The following is a 15,330-nucleotide window of genomic DNA, read 5'->3' as shown; positions in this document are numbered from 1 at the left end:
GACCAGCAAAAAAAATTGTTTTCCTTGACGATGGGTATTATGCCGGCCTGCCGATCATTCAGCACATTAAGCTAATATTATGGTAATAATATAAGGCTGATAATAAATTATCGTCGAGGGTGCATAGAAACGGTTTTTTAATTTCAATATATCAATATAATTATAGCAAAAATATTAATAAATAAATTAACGTGTCACAAAAATACTCGTTCCAAAGACATTCACAAGTAATATTTTACATCACTTTGTTTTAATTATCACGGTGTCGTTATGTTTTTAAAGCAAAATGAGTCTTTATTATATAATTATTATAAGTATAGATAATATAGTCATTTTCGAGAGTTCTGAAGCTATAATTCAATTTTACTTATATATAAATTGTAGGTCATAGTCACATACTATAAATAGAGTTGTTTGAAACAGTTGAATTTACTATATTTTTAAATTATAGCTCATAGTCACAGCAAGCGTCGATAGCCTAGTTGGTTGTGGAACGGACTGCCGAGACCATGTCCACGGGTTCAAATCCCAAGAGCACACACCTCCGACTTTTCTAAAAAAATATGTGTGTATTCTTTGTGAATTATCGCTTGCTTTAACGGTGAAGGAAAACATCGTGAGGAAACCTGCACATCTGAGAAATTCTCTATAGGAATTTCGAAGGTGTGTAAAGTCTACCAACCCGCACTAGGCCAGCGTGGTGGACTAAGGCCTAATCCCTCTCAGTAGTAGAGGAGACCCGTGCCCAACAGTGGGACAGTATATAATACAGGGCTGACATTACTATTATTATATAGTTCATAGTTAAGTATTATAAATTGTATTGTTTCCTGCATACGGCTCATCACTTACGTTCTAACTTATGTTATGGCAGCCCAATATACGAGGCCCGCTTGCTGTGGATGCCAATAGTAAATAAATAGGTTATAACAGTGACGTTTTGGTTGCCATTTTAGTTCAGATTTTAAACAAATAGTTTATATGGACGTTCGTGTCTATAGAATATACGTCAATGATTCTATCCAGTAGGATTATTTTTGCTCAGCATGATGTACTCACCTGCGAGTTACAAGTAACGCAGTAAGGTAACTTCTGCGGCGATCCTTGTCGTGGAGCCTCGGACGACACCCGGTACAGATGCTGCTGTCCCGGCTTACCTTCAGGTATACCCAGGTAATATCTACGAACAAATTGGATAATCAATATAGGACCTTCCACTACCCGAAAGTCGCGGTAATGGATTCTTCGACATCCGATACAAATACGATAATTTATTTATTTATTTGAACAGCCAACAAAACGTACACCTTACATAGTTATTTTTAACAATTCAATAAGTGATTGCTGCAGTGTTGTTTTAATTACAGACTGTCACAGCATGAACATATTATTACATAACAATAAACAATTGGCTGCAACATAAGTGCAGTATATTCTAAATATAAGACAGAATATTCAATTTATTTTATTATAATGTGTAACACGGTATGTAAATCGGTCGCCTACGATACAGGCTGTGCCTAGTGTAGGGACCGAGGTATAGTTTTTGTCTTATGATCTCAATTTAATATTATTAGTATGTTACCACCTAAGAGTTATTTGTCTTAGTTCATAAGGAAAATTGTATTTTTGTTAAATTTGATAAATAAATATAAAACTAGATTTAAGTTTCAACAATAGCAATTAAACTGGAAAATATTACATTAATTTATTTGATGGGTAATTTTTCTCTGATGATTGGCAAATCAGGCTCTATAAATTACTTTAAGATATGATACTTTCTAATGTTTGTGTATATTTGTTCTACCGACCATATTTCTTGTACTGTATTCTATTTGTGAAAGCTTTTAAATGGCCTTCTTGTATTTATGTACCTTTAATATTGTTTAATCTAGCTGTAAGTTTTCCGAAAATAATAAAATAAATTCCCTTGTCTCAGTCTTGCCGATGGTCCGTCAATTCCTTCGAATACTAGTTTGCAGTGAAGGATCCACAATGCGACTCCTATCGGCTTCCTTTTCGTAATTTATGTAATTAGTAATGATTTTCAAACCGTATTTATGTTTATTAGTGCTTGTGTAGTAGGGTTCCCTTTCGGTATATTTCACCCTTCACTGCTAGTTTGTTTAAAATAAAGTAGAAATTTATTATTTTTAATGTTATTAGTTTCAAGGTATAAGCGGCGATAGCCTAGTTGGGTGTGGAACGGTCTGCCAAGACGAATGTCCGCAGGTTCAAAACCCAAGGGCACACACCTCTGACTTTTCTAAAAATCATGTGTGTATTCTTTGTGAATTTATCGTTCGCTTTAACGGTGAAGGAAAACATCGTGAGGAAACCTGCACATCCGAGAAGTTCTCTATAGGAATTTCGAAGGTGTGTGAAGTCTACCAATCTGCACTAAGCCAGCGTGGTGGACTAAGGCCTAATCCCTCTTAGTAGTAGAGGAGGCCCGTGCTCAGCAGTGGGCAAGTATATAATACAGGGCTGATATTATTATTATAAGTATCAAGAGTCCGCAAAACATTTAACGCTCTAACCAATACTCCTGACAGGAGCTAGGAACGTCGTAGTTACCACGCACTACTGCACCACTCCCTCAGAATAATAACTAGAGGCCGTTCAAGGATTACGTAAGCGGAATTTAATTATTGCGAACCCCGCCGCACTCCTTGTCAACAAGGCAAGCAAACCCTTCCTCCTAGGGTTACCAACTTTATTTGTCAAAAAAAAGTAAGTATGAAATTGTTTAAATAGGAAAAAAAAGTATTTTAAAATGTATGTTTTGATTGTCCTAAACACATATTTTTTGTGTGCTTTTAGCATATGCAAATTTATTTTCGTTACGCTTTGAAACTCTCGAAGCTACTTTTAAAATCTAAAAATAAATGTAAATAAATAATTGGCTTTTATTTTGTTTAATTGTTGTCAAAATAATATGACATGTACTACGATCTATTATACCTAATAGTATCGATAAATAGTTCATAATGTTTATAAATAAATACTGTTCAAATTTATTTAACAACAAAATTAATAAAAATAATTAATTCAATGTTGATGACGTAATCACTGTTCGACCCCCCCCCCAGTCCTTCGAACATAAGCAAAGCATAAAAACTAATCCCTTTTTCCTACCCACTTTGGTAGTTACATAATATTTAAACGGTTCCAGAACTATTTTTTCCCGTGTTAATTTGTCATCACAGGAGATGACCAAGACTATTACATACTCCATCTTCATTGTAATTGTCCAAATACAATAACATAAGTAATATAAATAAAGCATGTATTAAAAATTCAAAGTACACATATTTGAATAATTTTGTATGTTTAGGCATTTAATTAAACTCGGAATCTCCATCAAAATTAATTACAATAAGTCGTGTGCAAATACAAACCTCTCATAACAGAATGGGATTTCAAATTCCTTGATTTATAGCAGCTAAAATGCACAAAGAACGTTCCTTAAGATACCTTAAATATACAGTTTCTTTGAATAAGTTTTAATATCAAACTTTTAGAAATGAACACAGAAGGACGTACATTAAAAATAAATATTTGCACAGAATATAAAATGGTACTGGGAAAAATTCTTATATTCAAAATAGGTCAAACGAATAATTAAAAATGTTTGAAATCCTTCGCGCTTCCATTAATGTGCTGTAGTTTCGAGATTCGTTATTACATCTGTCAAAATAGTGTCTTTCTCACGAAAAGGCAAAGAGGAAAATGTTATAAAATAAAAGAAGTTCGATATTTTAATCAGGTTTTGTTTTGCCTTTGCTGGTGATATTTTTATAGACAGAAATTGTCAGTGATATTCCACCATGTAAGTGTAGTAGAAGACATGATTTATAACTAGGATATTTAGGATGTTTTGCACGGACTCCACTTTGGAATGTAGCTAGTAGAATAAATTTTATAAGAAAAAGCAACTTACATATTAAAATAAAATTAATTTTCGGATTTTATTGCGGTATTTATATAACAATTTTCCCCATATTTTACATATTTGTAAAATGTAGGTAGACAATGTAACTGACTTTTCTGCTGACCAACACCTCAGTCCCCCGTGATCATAAAGACTGCAAAGTATTTAAAACGTCAGAAGAAAATTTTTATATACAAAACCGCGATAAAATCCGAAAAAAATATATTTCTATGTCTAACATTCACGTAAATATAAATGATTAGGACTTACATATGCTGATTCACGTGATCCCAAGCAAGAAGCCTCACCACATCGAAGCTGCCGTACGTCAACGACAGTGCTCTTGGACCATGCGCGTTCCTCTCAGTCCTCACTATATGCCGGAACAGGCCAGCTGGCCCATCCCTCACTGGCGCCAGGGTTACTAGAGCCCCTCCTCCTGCAGACCAGAGAGGCGCTGGAGCTGACTCCACCCAGCTCTCGGACCCTGATGTTATCCTGTATACCTGGTATAGAAATGTTCAAGTATTTTATGGTTTCGATAGATATTGAATTTTATATTTGTGAAGATAAAATGAAAGTCGTAAAGTTGACAAAACAATGTAACAAAATGCTAGCAGTAAATATTGAGGGACATTTTTTTTATTCTTGGCCATGACAAAGTGCCTGCACTGCACCTGATAGTAAGCGCTATGCCGTCCAGATAGAGTATTGAATGGCAATAGATGGCTATCTTGTGCCATTCAATATAATCATAACGGCTTACTAAGATGCTTCTTCACGCTAAGGCAGAAGGACTCAGGACATTTCTTCGTGACTTCATTGCCTTTGGAGCATCTTTGGAGCATGGTTCTTTTTTAAAATTTTCGTTCTGGCATGTAGAACATTTTAGCCAGCGTAATTCATGGACATTACAAAACCGAAGAAAAGGATTGTTGTAAATAATAACGTTGATAGTTCTATTTGCGGTGAGCTCGCTGCACCTTCTCGCTATAAAATTCTTCTCTTCTCTTAAAGAAGTCGTTAGGCAGATGACCAGTCATAAAACTAAGTCGAATAAATTTTGCAATATGCTGTATAAAGTTCCTATTTAAATTAAGAATGGAACTTAGTGTAGTCTTGTTGGATGTGGTGAAACCGGTCTGCATTAAGCATTCTGTGACCTTGAATGACCTTGCAGGTGGGCGTCCGACGTTGCGTTTATCCACTCGGATCAAAAAGCTTTGTAGTTCAAAGTTCCTTTTGAATTTTACTTCTGTTTACGTCATTCGTTATGTTTATCATTAAGCGATAGAATATTAATTATTGTACACACACGCTTTCTTTTCCTGAAGGGTTAGGCAAGGGCGCAACTAGTGTACCCATTTTCCGTCCCATGATGTGATAGGCGTTGAGTCTATCGTCATATCGAAAAAAAAAACAGTTTCTGGGCTGATACTAATTGGAAACACCCAATATCACTTTGCCCAACCCGGGGCCCGTACCCATGACTTCAGAATTTAGAAAATTAAACTATTCTCTCTTACCTCTTGACAGTGCCACATGGGGTTCTTGCAGACGGAAACCACTGACAGATTCTGTGTCCTGGTCAGCCACACCACGCAGACTTCCGTGAGGGACACCCACTGAGCGCTGGTGAAGTAATAATCGCTGTGGACAAAATATTGCTTTTATTATTTGTCAAACCAAATTAGAGCTATTATAATATCCCTCTGCTGGGCACGGGTCCTTTCTACTACTAAGAGGGATTAGGCCTTAGACTACCGCGCTGGCTTAATACGGATTGGTAGACTGCACACACCCTTAAAATTCCGTTAGAGAATTTCTCAGGTATGCAGGTTTCCACACGCTGTTTACCTTCACAATGATGAGTGCCCTTGGGTTTTGAACCTGCAAACATTCGTCTCCGCAGTCCGTTCCAAAACCATCTACAACTTACAATTCACCAAAATACTTTGGCAGTATACGTATTTTATCAACTTTAACGTAAGTTAGTATATTTATTACACATTACGTGGTTAGTATTCAACAAAGTTTGTTCAAGCAGAGTTGCGTGATATTCCGCGTCGTGTGTTTAATAGGATTCCTCAGTTTATCTCGTACCATTTATGACTATGACGGTTGGATTTGGTTGTGTTAAGTCTGAACTGTTTTTTATTTTTTTATACGGGCATGTGAGAGTGGCTCCATTGTACCTGATGGTAAGTAGAGTGGGTGTAGAGACATACACTTGCGCAGCTATGTAAGTGTATGTGCATAGTTGTGCGGGAATGCTGTGTCACACCATGCCTCCCATATGAAAGCGACGTGCGCCTTTGTTAACACAGTACGTCGACTAAATTGTTACTATTCTTATAAAGCACGCCGCTGTGTATTAACGTACTCTGGAATTTTGAATATATAATTACATAGTGCCATCCTTGAGTTAAATTTATATATCTAGAGTTGTGACTCCCATACTTTATACCAATAACAAGTAAGAATCCTAGTGGGGTCCAATAGATTGTCGACTGACGAGAAAGGGTTACCTCTCGGCAGTCGACACAATTATGCCCTGTTGGAACCGGGTATACAGAGGCTGATCCCGGAACGCGACACTTAGGTAGGCCACTATGGTGTGTTTTAACAACTTGTGTACAATGGTCGCTATCTGGGCGGATATAGAATATATTCTACCACTAGCATTTACGTATATCATTTACGTATTTTATCGCGTGGTCACGGATTGGACTGATCATGAAAGCTGTAGTCGTCGAAACGTCTGGAGAAAATAATACAAACAACCACGATAAAATTCGTAAATATTTTTATTTAAAAGTCTAACATTCGCGTAAACATAAGAATTTATGCTTGTATTGTGTTAGACTCGCTTCCTATCATGGGACGGAACATATATGAGGAAGTTTGGATGTTCTAGATTCACTTCTGCCTACCCTCGAGAATAAAGGCGTGGGGTGTATTTCAATTATAAGGTTCAAAATTCGATAGCAAATTACTGTATAATTATTTATTCAGGAAATTTATATATTTTAGCCTTTGCTAATCTCTAGTTGTTCATCAATGATGAAGATTCACAATTTATTGCAGATTTAAAAAGAGAGATATGAACGACAGGAATTCCAAATAATTTTATTACATTAAACTTTCGATAAACATGGTTGAAATTACTAATGGTTATTATTGTAAGCGACGATAGCCTAGTTGGGTAGGGACCGGAGTGCCCAGACGAATGTCCGCAGGTTCACAACCCAAGGGCACACAGCTGTCTTTTCTAAACTATATGTATTCTTTGTGAATTAGTGCTTGCTTTAACGGTGAAGAAAAACATCGTGAGGAAACTTGCTCACTTGAGAAGTTTTTATAGGAATTTTAAGGGTGTGTGAAGTCTATCAATCCGCACTAGGCCAGCGTGGTGGACTAAGGCCTAATCCCTCTCGGTAGTAGAGGAAGCCCGCCCAGCAGTAGGACAGTATAAAATACAAGGCTGAAATTATTAAACTATCGATAATTCAATTTCATGTCAAGGTGTAATAAATAATATTGCCAACAATTATCACAGCCCCTGCTTCCCTAGTAATTTTGTTTATTTCATTGCGTCCAAACGTAGAAGAGCTAACGGCTTACCTGATAGAAAATGACGTCGGCAATGTCTAGGTGACATCCTACAGTAAAAAAACCGTCATGGGCACAGCTAAGATACTGACTACCATAAAAAAAAACATTCTTGATGAATACTATGAACAGGAAAACATACCCTTCTTCAAGTATTTCCTTAGGAGGTATAAGATGCCTGGTTCTTATATGCTTAGGGTCCGCGATGTCAGCCACCGTCAGTGTTACTGTTGGGTTGTTGGTACCAGGCTTGGGGTACCGCACGCTTCTGATCTCCGGGTACGTCTGCGACAAAGTTTTATATACAATTTATTATGGTAATAAAGTTTTTAGTTACTCTTATCCAAAGAACTTCTGATCTCCGGGTAATTCTGATACTATAAAATTATTAAGAAAAATCGAGGTTAAAAATGGGAAGAACTGGCACTTTCGTCTTGATTGACATATTCAATGAAATGATCAGAAGACAATCAGATTATTTTTATCGCCTGGAGTCGTGTCCGGTAAATGGCAAGATGTTTGCCTATTACAATATGACTTATGAGTAACTGCGTACCCTTGAAACTAAAAACAAAGTGAGCGCACAACCCTTTGCCAAATAAGCAATGTAATGTAATGAGGTAGATACTAAAATGGTTAAAATATCTCCTAAAATTCATTATTTTGTCTCCCGCTTTGCTATGATGGGATGTAGACAATTAATATTTCCAACTTCTCCGTATCTTTCTATTTGATTAATTCCGTTGCGGGATAAAAATAGATTAGCGTTCCATGAGACTCGTCGAACTTCACCGCTCGGTTTCAAAATGCGTGCCACTGCCGGTCCTGGGTTAGAGGAGTTTTTGGTGGGCGAGTAAGTTTCTGCTCCTAAAAAGGGGAAAATGCGATGATATTTAAATTCTTTTACCTTAGCAGTGTGGGGGGGGAAGTCTCTGACCCTGTAAAGTGGAAGGCGCGATGACATTTAAATTCTTTTACCTTAGCAGGTTCGTCAGTATCCAACGCAGCGCCGTACCACGGATACTTCTGTTCTAGAACGAGAGTGTCGTTGAAGGTGGCGTAGAGTAGCATGTGGCCGTCTGCTGACATCCACAGCGCCGTCCTTGAGTTCAGGATCTCTTCTGTAACAATAGAGGGAATAAATCTTCGAAGTTGTCACTGCTATATATAGGTATAAATGCGAAAGTTTGTAAGAATGGATGTATGTTTATTCCTCTTTGACGAAAAAATTACTGAACGGATTTCGATGAAACTTTACAGAAATATTGGTTATACATCAGAATAATACATAAGCTACAATTTATAATGATTTTGTATAATTTCGTCATAATATAACGATACATGTCATGTAAGTCGGAAAGAAAAAATATCCCGTAAAACCCCTGCACGTCGGCGAAGCCGCGAGCAAAAGTATTTTAAATATTTTAGACGCTTTTAGTGACTTTTCTATGGCCTATCGTACTTCTTCTATCTTAAACTAAGTTACTAATTAAATGGTATAATATAGCAGCTGCAGATACGGGTTCCGATAATTAAGATAAAACAGTTCTCGATGTTGGTGTCTAGTTTACTTACGGTATAATAGTTCCGTTGCTAGAATTCTGTGATTAAGGACTATGGTGCTTACGCGGCCATATTTAGAGCACAACGTTTGGTCCATTAAAAAGGCTATTTAAATTTTTAGTGTTTTTGGCGGAAATATTTACGAGGTTTTTTTTAAGTCAAATGCTTTATGTTTGAGCTCATAGAATTCACTAAGGATACTCCCTAAAACTTGACATCTTCGGCCTCTTGCCTTTCCCTAAAGTCAGTACAATACAGCCCTGTTCTTCTCAAACATGATTAATTTGGCAGCCTTTATCATAGACACAAATTGAAAATAGATTTCTCCATTCAATTCATACATATAATCAAGCACCATTTGAACAGTCATGATTTATGATTTTTATAAATCAAACTATTAGGCGCATTGCATCATCCATTCATCGATGAATCATAACTAATATTAAATGCGAAACAATTCCGTCCGTTACGTCTTTACGTCTAACCGCCATTTTCAATTGGACCAATCAGAGCAAGGTTTTATTTGACATTTACAAATGAGTTATTTTGATTGGTTCATTCTTGGAGTCAGTTTTTTTTTTGAGATCTGCCGTGGTTGTCACCGGGGGTACCCTGCGATCGGTGTACAGGCGATCCCCCGGCTTAGCAACCACGGCAGTCCCTGTGAGGAGTTGGTAGGGCCTATCGTTTTCACCGAGGGTGCCAGCGGACGGTACGCTGGCGACCCACAGCTGTCCGGTCTCAGGGCCTGGGAGGAAGAAGGGAGGGGATAGGGTGAAGGAAGAGAAGAGGAAGGAGAAGGAGCCATGTCAGGATAGTTGGAAGGGAGAAGGACAGGAAATATTCGCGAACCCTTATAGGCCTCAATGTGTAATTAGCAACCATGAGGTGTACACACTGAACTGTGTGCCTAGAGTCGTGGCTTCGGAATCAGTTTGAATATTGAGACTGGGGTCGTTTATTGAAAACGACTGCAAACACAAACCGATTTTGATGAAATTTGGTACTAATCAAAGACATTAAACAGTTCCTATAGTTATTTATAGACATCAGGAGCGAATTTGTGCACCAAAAGTTATTAGTTTATTACCAATTTGTAATTGGTCGTCGTGTTAATTAAAATGTCCGTGTGACAAGACATCACAGCGTCCTATGAAATTAATATAAAAATAACATATTTACAGAACATATGCGCATTAAAAACGTGCAAATGATAATATAGAAAAAATATAAATTATTTTACATTTTGCTATCTCACGGTAGATCAAGTAACAATCTCTTAAGCGGAAAAGGGTATAATTTTCCGAAAGACAACCCGACAAATCATATAACAATTAATAATACAAATACATAAATTAAGTCTGTACAGTCTATAATTACATAAATTACGAAAGGGAAGCAGGCAGAAATCGTATTGTATGGACCGTTCGTAACTGATAAATAAAAAACTTATTACGATTCAGCACAACTCCAGTTAGAAGTTATTTGACAAAGTCCGAAATTCCAATTCCGTACAGTCCACTGGGGTCCATTAATGCTAAACGTTTAAAAGTCATGAAAAGAAATTAGTTGCCCCGAAAAGGACTCCGAACGAGTTTTCGCGCTCGAAGTTTATAAATATTCTATTTCACAGTACCATAGCGTTGGTAATTACGAAGTTATCGCTTTTGTTTGTATTTACGTTGTATCTCGCCTAAAGCATATTGTTCTTTATTTATGTAGAAACAAATAGCATAATTGGTACGAATCTTATTTTTCAACTGATGCTTTCGAATAAATGGGTATCAAGCAGTTCTGTTTACCTAAAGTCGTATCTTCAGCTGGGAGTATTGACTGTAGCTTTAGATTATGATTAGCTTAATATTATATAATTTACTAATAGATAGTATTTTTAACAGTAAACATTGTAAGTGTTTTGCGTACTGTTATATTTTCGAAGTATATGGGAGTCAACTCAGCGGCCCCATATCCTATGACATTCGTAGAAGTGTTTACGACAGCCCGCCGTGGCCGGATGCTACGGCAGCTGGCCTCAGTAGTCAGTCGTCAGAAAACTCCTTTCGGGAACACTCGCTTTTTCCAATCCTAATATAATGCGAGTTCTATGTATTTCTAATAAATCCGTGTTGTAAAGTTACTTTTTTAAAAACGCTTTCTCGAGGCCCCATGTAACAGTACGCACACACTTACGTTTAATATCCCAGAAGAGGTAAGCAGAGGCGTAACTAGAGCACCCAATTTCCGTACTGCGTATTCCGATCCATGATAGGGGCGAGCCTATCGCCATATCGGGCACAAATTCCAGACTTCGGGCGTATACTGAGTAATAAACCCAAATCACTGCTCGATCCGGTGATCGATCCAACACCTATGCACTGTTATACTAATAATATCAGCCCTGTATAATATACTGTTCAGTCCCGGATCTTGAATTTTTGGAGGCGGGGCAAAATCTGGATAATACCGTCCCACGACCATCTATATTTTTACTTTTGTCATCACCGACAATTATCATTTCGTGCCCTACGGGAAATAATTATGTGTAATGTACTGAACTCAGTAGTCAAAGTTGCGTTAATGATGAGTTATATATTCGTCTGCCTAGTTTGTATTTGCCGCCCTCTGAATTCGCCGCCCGGGGCATGGGTCCCGGCTTGCCCCCTCTAGATCCAGGGCTGATACTGTCCCACTGCTGGGAGGCATTAGGCCTTAGTCTACTACACTGGCCTAGTGCGAATTAGTAGACTTATGCAGTCGTACATAATATAAATATTTTTTTATTTATTATTGGGATTGCGTGCGCTAATTCTGTTCATATCATAAATAATTGTGACGTCAAACATACGGGCAATGCACCGCAATCGGTAATGAGTAGCGTCTCGTGCCAATTTTAATGTACAGGGTGCTCTGAAATACTTATTATTGTTTTTTATGTTTAATACCCTTAACAAATTGAATAGAGGGTGTTTCGCCATTTCGCTGAATGACAGATTTAAAAAAAAGTTTTTTTTTTAAAAAAGAACTTTCACTTTTTGGGAAAGTGACTTGTATGTGCGGACATGGACTATCTGTGAGGACAATTTTATTCGAATCCGTTGAGCAGTTACCGTGTTTGTTACAAACAAACATACAAATACCTTCAAAAAATTATTTGGTGGTAGGATATATTTTTTATCCGCCCAGATAGCTACCACCGTACACATGGTTAAAACCCGTCATTGTGGCCTAAGTAAGTGTGTCGCGTTCCGGGATCAGCCTGTGTATATCCGATTTTAACGCCGGCATAATTGTGTCGACTGTCGAGGGGTAATCATCTCTCGTCAGTCGACATGCTATTCGACCTCACTCCACTTACGATCAGGTACAGTGGGGTCACTTTATCGAGCAGGTATTAATTAAAAAAATAACTTTCGCAAAAATAGGATTTTCAAAAGACACTATTTGAGATCAAACCCGCGAACGCAACGTACTCGTGCATACGCAATACAACTACCGAAGCAGTTACTGACATTATAATGTCGTTAACTGACATGACGTCATCTCACGGTTATTGTTTCGCAATGCGCTTAGTGTAATGGAACTTGGAAGGCTTATAATATACTTGCTTTTGCTCGTAGCTTCGCCTGCGTAAAGGATAAAAGGTTTTTCTGGGATAAAAGCCCCACCATTATTTGTCCTAATTCATTAATTATATATAATATTTTTGATTGAATGAGTTAAAACAAAAATAATTACAGAAAAATTCGTAAAAACTATGTCGTTGCGTACATTTATTTTAAGAAACACTCAATTATTAAAACTAGACAAAAATTATGTTCTTATATAAGCCTTTATTGTAACACATGGCATGTATAAATACAGGATGCTCCATTAGAGGTTACGTTGTCTACAATGGGTCGTACATCAGATTATATTGGCGCATTACACGGATGGCGCGCGACCATATTACATCTCGACTCTCAAGCCAACGCTATACAGAGTGTCCTAAATTTTGATATATACAGGGTCATTTTGTTATTGCGTTACTAAATTAACTACATATTCGTCTTCACCTTTGCTGATCTCTGTCATGTGAAATGATTTTTTGGTTTTTGGTTAGTTTTTAAAAACGATAAAATTTATTGTGATTTTTTTTAAGGAAGTCTGGTGATCCTAAGTGATCTTTAAGCTCATAATTTTTGTGTTATTAAAATTACGTAACTGTTTTATTTGCGGTATTGATGTTTAATCTCATTCATGACATTTTAAATGATTTGTAGCCTATGCATCATGAGGTGGACATGAAGACTGCAGTTTTCGAAGCATGAAGAAACAGCTACACATAAAAACCACGAAAAAAATTGTTACAAAATTTATTTCAGTGTCGAATCACTACAAATTGTTATAGCAAAATTCTGGGTATGCAACAGCCTTTAAATAAATTTATTTATAGAGGTCAGCGGGAGAGAGAGTTTGAATATCCGGGAATCTGATATGACGAAGCATAAGCAATCTGTCTACATATTGGCTTAAAATAATATTATAATATCAGCCCTGTATTATATACTGTCCCACTGCTGGGCACGGGCCTCCTCTATTACTGAGAGGGATAAGCTTAGTCCACCACGCTGGCCTAGTGCGGATTAGTAGACTTCACACACCCTCAAAAATCCTATAGTGGACTTTCAGGTATACGGGTTTCCTCACGATGTTTTCCTTCACCGTTAAAGCAAGCATTTGGTTTTAAAGGCTAATAGCTAAACAACAACTTGAGCTCTCCACACTATACTACAGTTCACGGTCTTAACTCCGCTTAAAGAACGCTCCAAGGCCGGCGCTGTGCGTTAGTATGTCAGATATATATTATACAGGGTGGTTCATTATAGATTGAGTAATTAATAATGCGACGTCAACGCATTTCACGGCCGATGCAGTGTCATGCGTCAGTGCGTAACGTCTCATGCCAATATATAGGGTGTTTTAAAATTAAGCTTTATTTAGTTTTTTCAATCCGGTGTTGTAAATATTGGTCACAAAATCACATGAAGGTAATGTAAGGTTCTCTTACGAAATTTATGTAATATCTAATGATCATTAGAACAATCCAAATTTATGTATATTAGTACCTATATGTTGTGTCAGGTTACCTTTCGGAAAACTACACCGTTCGCCGGTAAAATAGCTTTTATTGTAAAGCGTGTAGAGTCATTACATATAATATTTTTATGACAAGGTTTAAGCTACCTATTTTAAAATGAAATCCGATTACTTTAAGCCCCGAAAAATAAGCAGTATATTGTGAGCCACTGTGGGAATTCAAATAATAATTCACCGAGACGAAACATAAAACCCGAATTTAATGAGAGTATGATATTAATATTAAATATAATGAATATGGCGTTTTGTTCGAGTAATTTACCGAGTATATTACGCTTTTCTTAAATACTACAACATTAATAACATATCGTCTACATTTAACTGTCATACTACGACATTTTATTTATTATATGCCGTGTAAAATATTATATGGAACTGCATGACTTATTAGGATTGTGGGTTAGATCTCATGCTTCAGTCTCAGCCCAATGCCCGAACTTAGAGTAGTGTCCTTATCCTTCCAACACAATTCCTTCCCTATATATTCCCTTCCAACTTTTCTCCAAGGCCTGCAGGTTTCCTCCGATGCTGACTGCGGGATCCATAACAAAGAAAACTTAAAATAGCAATTCTAATAACTTTATTTTCTCATTAGCTGTAATAAATGTTTTTTCAAAACACCACCAGTTTTCATCGCGAATAGCAAAAACAACATGCTGTACATTAATATCTAATAATAATGCCCCAGCTCTGTGCCACGCTCCGGTCGTTCACACGGCCTGTGAACTGATTAATTGATTACATTTATATCAATATATTATTAACCACACCGCAAAATGACATTACGATAGTACAGAGAGTGTTAATGTTTGATTGATTTAAAGTATATGAATCCTTCTAGCCGAATTTCCGGCCACGGTGGCCAATCTCAACAGAGATCAGTCAGGTAGGAGATATTATAGTGCACAAGTGTGTGGGCAATAAACAGGTGCACTCTCAGTTCCTTCATTCTCATAGTCCGTTGAGACGGCAATCCGACATGATCGGAGAGGCATCAGACGCAGGACCAACGGCTTTACTTGCTTTCCGAAGCACGCGGGTATCACACCGCCGACTTCCTGGCTAATACAATATCTACTTGTGGT

General features: G+C 37.2%; 1 protein-coding gene across 1 annotated transcript in view; it reads right to left on the bottom strand.

Annotated features, from left to right (window-relative positions):
• LOC115450566 (inactive dipeptidyl peptidase 10) overlaps positions 1-15,330 on the bottom strand; it is a 179,553-nt gene that overhangs the window by 15,008 nt on the left and 149,215 nt on the right. Inside the window, exons 7-11 of the mRNA XM_037442593.1 lie at positions 8,525-8,667; positions 7,689-7,831; positions 5,461-5,584; positions 4,205-4,440; positions 1,060-1,180 (exon numbers count right to left, since the gene is read on the bottom strand). Coding sequence (XP_037298490.1) covers positions 1,060-1,180; positions 4,205-4,440; positions 5,461-5,584; positions 7,689-7,831; positions 8,525-8,667 — 767 coding nt within the window. The remainder of the gene's footprint in view (positions 1-1,059; positions 1,181-4,204; positions 4,441-5,460; positions 5,585-7,688; positions 7,832-8,524; positions 8,668-15,330) is intronic.

The sequence above is a fragment of the Manduca sexta genome, chromosome 4 (genome assembly GCF_014839805.1).
Source record: "Manduca sexta isolate Smith_Timp_Sample1 chromosome 4, JHU_Msex_v1.0, whole genome shotgun sequence".
NCBI lineage: Eukaryota > Metazoa > Arthropoda > Insecta > Lepidoptera > Sphingidae > Manduca > Manduca sexta.
The sequence above is the reverse complement of the archived record's forward strand: the minus strand, read 5'-3'. Positions and strand labels throughout refer to the sequence as shown.